Below are 5,225 nucleotides of genomic sequence, written 5' to 3'. Positions count from 1 at the left end.
GTTCATTATTTCTGGCTTGCTATTTCAAAGTTACTTATCATAGAAATGTCTTGTATGGACTTCCCTGGTGGTGCAGTGGATAAGAATCCGTCTGCCAATGCAGGGGACATGGGTTCGATCCCTGGTCTGGGAAGATCCCACATGCCGTGGAGCAACTAAGCCCGTGCGCCACAACTACTGAGCCTGCACTCTAGAGCTTGTGAGCGACAACTACTGAGCCCGCGTGCCACAACTACTGAAGCCCACGCGCCTAGAGCCTGTGCTCTGCAACAAGAGAAGCCACCGCAATGAGAAGCCCGCACAGCCCGCACACCACAACGAAGAGTAGCCCCCGCTCACCACAACTAGAGAAAAGCCCACACACAGCAATGAAGACCCAATGCAGCCAAAAATAAATTAAAAATTTAAAAAAAAAAGGTCTTGTGTTACATTAGAAATAGCTTAAAATATTTTTTCTTATAATCTTAAATAATTTCAGGCACGTGCAGATTTTAGCTGTGGACATCTTAATACCATCACTGTTTGTAAAAATACAATTTAAAAGGGGCTTACCCCAGGACATGGCAGCAACCTCAGTGTCCATCGACAGATGAATGGATAAAGAATATGTGGCACATATATACAATGGAATATTAGCCATAAAAAGAAATTATCTGTAGTGAGGTGGATGGACCTAGAGACTGTCATACAGAGTAAAGTAAGTCAGAAAGAGAGAAACAAATACTGTATGCTAACACATAAATATGGAACCTTAAAAAAAAAAAACGGTTCTGAAGAACCTAGGGGCAGAACGGGAATAAAGACGCAGACATAGAGAATGCATTTGAGGACACGGGGAGGGGGAAGGGTAAGCTGGGAAGAAGTGAGAGAGTAGCATTGACATATATATACACTACCAAATGTAAAATAGATAGCTAGTGGGAAGCAGCCACATAGCACAGGGAGATCAGCTCAGTGCTTTGTGTCCACCTAAAGGGGTGGGATAGGGAGGGTGGGAGGAAGACGCCAAGAGGGAGGGGATATGGGGATATATGTATATATATATAGCTGATTCACTTTGTTAAACAGCAGCAACTAACACAACATTGTAAAGCAATTATACTCCAATAAAGATGTTAAAAAAAAAAAAGGGGCTTCCCTGGTGGCGCAGTGGTTAAGAATCCACCTGCCAATGAAGGGGACACGGGTTCGAGCCCTGCTCCAGAAGATCCCACATGCTGCAGAGCAACTAAGCCCGTGTGCCACAAGCTACTGAGCCTGCGCTCTAGAGCCCGCAAGCCACAACTACTGGGCCCGTGTGCCACAACTACTGAAGCCTGTGCACCTAGAGCCCACGCTCTGCAACAAGAGAAGCCACTACAGTGAGAAGCCCACGCACTGCAACGAAGAGTAGCCACAACTAGACAGAGCCCACACACGGCCAAAAATAAATAAATTTTTAAAAATACAATTTAAAAAAGACAAATATTTCAGATGTATAGTTTTATCAGAAAACAAGAACAGGATACAAAGGGGAGGGAAGTTTGGAAAAGACTAATGATGGCAGCGCTTGGGGCTCAGCCAGCCTCCTCCCCACGCCTGCGCACACCTACCCGAGGCCACGACGCCGGCCTCAGCGACCCCAGAGCCCGTTCTCCTAACTCCTTCGGGCGAACGCCCCTCCGAGCAAAGAAAGCCCTTTACACAGGGAGCAGTGAGATTACAGGATTTCCCCTTCATATTGTGACTTTCCACTACTTAAACAGGCGCACACTTGCTATCCGCTGCCCTTTGGAAAGTGGGTGAGTAGCGGCCGGCGAGAAACTCCGCGTGGGGGCGGGGCGGCCGGAAGTCCCGCCCCACCGAAGTGCGCCAGGTCTTCTCGGCGGGAAACCAGGTCGGGCGTCGTGCTAGGCGGGCGGCAAGGGAAAAAGGGCGAATCCCAGGGCGCTGCGACTTAAGGGTAAAAGGCACGGCCTCCATTCCCTGCGCGTTCGGGTCCTGCCTCAGCCCCGCCTCGGAACCCGCCCGTCGCCTCCTGTGGAAGGTCTGGGATGCAGAACGCCCCGCTCTAACCTTCTTAACCGACCCACATGAGGGGATGGGGTGATGAGGCCGGATGGGTCCTGAGGAGGCGGTCGCCCCGGGCTGAGGCCCGCACAGGGAAAAAGAGAATTGTCACGTACCATTTAGGCGGCTAGAGCCTGGCCGATTGTACTTCAGAATACTCGGGCACCTCCCCAGGTGATTCTGATGTATGAAGGGGGTGGGCGCTGCTGGGGCAGTTGTTTCTCAGATCGGGGGTGGGACCCTGTGTTCCGCATCACCTGAAGGGGAGGGCACGTTAACGGGACTGACTTTCAGACCCACCCGCTGCCCTGCCGGTGAATCGCCTGTGGTGGAGCCGGCCTCGGGTCGCTAACCAGCGGCCCCGTCCCTGCAGGAGTTGGAGAACCCTGGTCTAAGAGGGAAGGACCCGAGGGACCACATATGCTCTTCAAAAGGAGGTCCTCCAGCTGTTTAGGTGAGCCAGGCCGTGGTGTTAATGAGCGCAAATTGACGAAACAGGGTGGAGTTAGTCTTCTCTCCTGGGAAAGATGTCTATCGGTTATCTGTGGAAACTGGGATGAGGTGATGAGGATGAATGCGGAACGGCTGCTCCAGTCTCCTGAGACCAGGAGTGTTGATGTTGTAGTGAAATGGCTCCTGGTACCCTCAGACTGTTTCTGGACCTGATCGACTGTTTTTTCTCAATATAAACTATTCTAACAGAAAGTTTACATTACATTACTTGCATCTTGGCCGTTTCTCCCTTGCCTCTCCTACTTTAGGGAAAAGTTTCCGCTTGGTATGAGCCCAAGCTGAGGATCCACTGTCAACAACTCAGTGGTGGCAGATATGGTGGGATTTTCAGCCCTGCCAGCCTTATGCATAGAAAGATGTCATTTATCTTTCAGATATTTTGGGGAGTGCTATTTAGATTTCAAAAGGCTTTTCCTGTTAACATTTTCTAGGCCACGTAAAAGAGGAATGTTCAGTTCATTTTCTTGCTTAAATTTGAATTTAACAGTACTATTTTGGGGAATTGATTGAGTGCAACCTGTAAGTAGGGTAGTTTCTTCCTGTTACCTGGAAAAAAATCCCTTTTTCCCCCTGTGAGAATACAGTAAATAATTTTGAAATCTCGTTCGTGGCAGTTTGCATCTATTCACTAAGTTACTGAAAATACTTAATAATATGCTTTATTGGGCAGATGATTTTGTTCTTGGGATTATACTATATTTTATACTTTTAAATATAATTTTATAGTTATCCCTCCCTTGGAAGTTATAACTTGTCCTTTGCTGTGAATGTTTTTAAGCATGTAGCAGGTAAATAGATGACTTGTATTAATGCTACTAGATATTTGGCACACTTTATCTTATTTTACTGTGCAAAGTAACCATTTATTAGAAAACAGTATAAGAAAGACAGACAAAGGGGAGCAGAAGGTAGTTTGTGTTGTCAGCTTCAATTTAAAACATATCCCTCTTTAAATATGAAAATTATATTAAAAAGCAGAATAGATTGACTAATTAAAACTAAGGAAATAGTCCTTAAACTCCCTCACAAAGCAAAAACCTCCATGTGTGATACGTCTCTTTTTTTTAACAGGCTGTTTTTCAATCTAGTCTTTTTCCAAATCCTAACCCATTTGCTCAAAGATAATGCAACCTTTAAAAAAGGATGTAAATTTTCCTGTAAATTTTCATTTATATATAGTATGTCTGTTTATAATATGTCTCCAAATTATATGTAGGAGACAGTATAACAGGATAAGAGTGTAGCCCTTGCCTCAGATTTTCTTGGTTCCCATTCTAGCTCTGGCGCTTACTAGCTGTTTGAACTTGAGCAAATTGTTTACTTTCTCCTCATCTATCTTTATCCTTATAGCTCCCTTGCAGGGTTGTTGTAAAGACTAAAAAGATAGTATTTATAAGGTTTATAGGGGTTTATAGAGCCTGGCCTATCATTGGGCTTGCTGAACATTAGAAGCTTCTATTATAAAACTTGTGAAAAATGAAAAACAGTGAAATAAAACACCACCAGCTAAAGACAACTAGTGTTAATATTGTTGCTATTTTCCATCTAGTTTTATTTTATGTTTGCCTCTACATAATTGGGGTCATACTGTAGATAAAATTTTGAGTCTTGCTCTTTTGATTACATTGTAACATAAGCATTTTCCATACTGTCAAACATTTCAAGTAAATGTCAATATTCTTGTAACAATATCCTATCCTGTGGATATACTGTGATGTACCTACCCATTCCTTTTTAAATGGAATATTTAGGTTAAAAAAATGACAAAACTAGTAAATATTTGTATATTACTTTGTAAAAGATTCTCATATTTATCATTAAATTTTTTGTTTGGGAATTTTCAGTTTGAGAGTTAAAATGAAAGAAAGGATAATTAACTATCTCTCTTTAACCACCCAGTGCTGGAGTAAATAAGAATTTTAGAGTTCTGTGAGTCCTGATTTATTGCTCTAAGAAATTAATTGGACTCTGATGTATTTTTCTAAAAAATCAGTTTAGCATTTTAAAGAATGTGAGAGGCTGTATTAGGGTTGCAAGTTATTTTTTAAATTCGTCTAATGAATATAAACAGAGGTTTAAGCTTGAAAATAACCATGATTTATTAGAAAAAATTTTAGTATTAAGCTAAGCTTGTGAAGAGAAATGCACATCTAAAGAGTGTGTGCTTATTTGTGTTTTAAACCTCTGATTCATGGAGGAGTGCCCAATCTGAAATGATGGGATAAAAATTTACAGAAAAGAAAATAAGGAAGGAGAACCAGAAGTGGAGCAGCTAGATTCAGTCAACCAATCATTCGTGTGTTTGTTTAATAAAATGTGTTGAATGCCTGTAGTACTTAAGAGTGCGAGGTGCATTTATGTATGTTTTCAAATTTAATTCTTATAACAACTCTATGAAGTTGGAAATTTATATTTTACAGATGAGGAAACTGAGCCTCAGAGAACTTAAGCATACCTAATACCACACACCTAATAAGTTTCAGATTCAATCTTTGCTCTTCTGGTTTGAGAAAACTATTCTTTTCCTACCCCTTTGCATATATAATTCTGGAATTCTCAAAATTGATTTAAATTGAGAAAATACCTTTATCTTATAGATGAAATATAAGGTAAAAGAATGCAGACAAGCATGGAAAGTGAGGACACAAAGAAAATACAAGGTG

General features: G+C 42.2%; 1 protein-coding gene across 6 annotated transcripts in view; it reads left to right on the top strand.

The window, feature by feature from the left end:
- The first annotated feature begins 1,918 nt into the window (after positions 1–1,918).
- The window catches only part of TERB1 (telomere repeat binding bouquet formation protein 1), a 47,876-nt gene continuing 44,569 nt past the window's right edge, over positions 1,919–5,225 (top strand). For 5 of the 6 annotated variants that reach the window (XM_036832194.1, XM_036832193.1, XM_036832191.1 and 2 more), the window contains exons 1-3: positions 1,919–2,026; positions 2,344–2,503; positions 5,160–5,222. In XM_036832194.1, coding sequence (XP_036688089.1) covers positions 5,180–5,222 — 43 coding nt within the window. In that variant the 5' untranslated portion in view covers positions 1,919–2,026; positions 2,344–2,503; positions 5,160–5,179. The remainder of the gene's footprint in view (positions 2,027–2,343; positions 2,504–5,159; positions 5,223–5,225) is intronic. The other variant, XM_036832192.1, reaches the window with a different exon arrangement.

The sequence above is a fragment of the Balaenoptera musculus genome, chromosome 19, assembly GCF_009873245.2.
Source record: "Balaenoptera musculus isolate JJ_BM4_2016_0621 chromosome 19, mBalMus1.pri.v3, whole genome shotgun sequence".
In the NCBI taxonomy this organism is placed as follows: Eukaryota; Metazoa; Chordata; class Mammalia; order Artiodactyla; family Balaenopteridae; genus Balaenoptera; species Balaenoptera musculus.
This window is presented reverse-complemented; position numbering and strand designations above follow the sequence as displayed.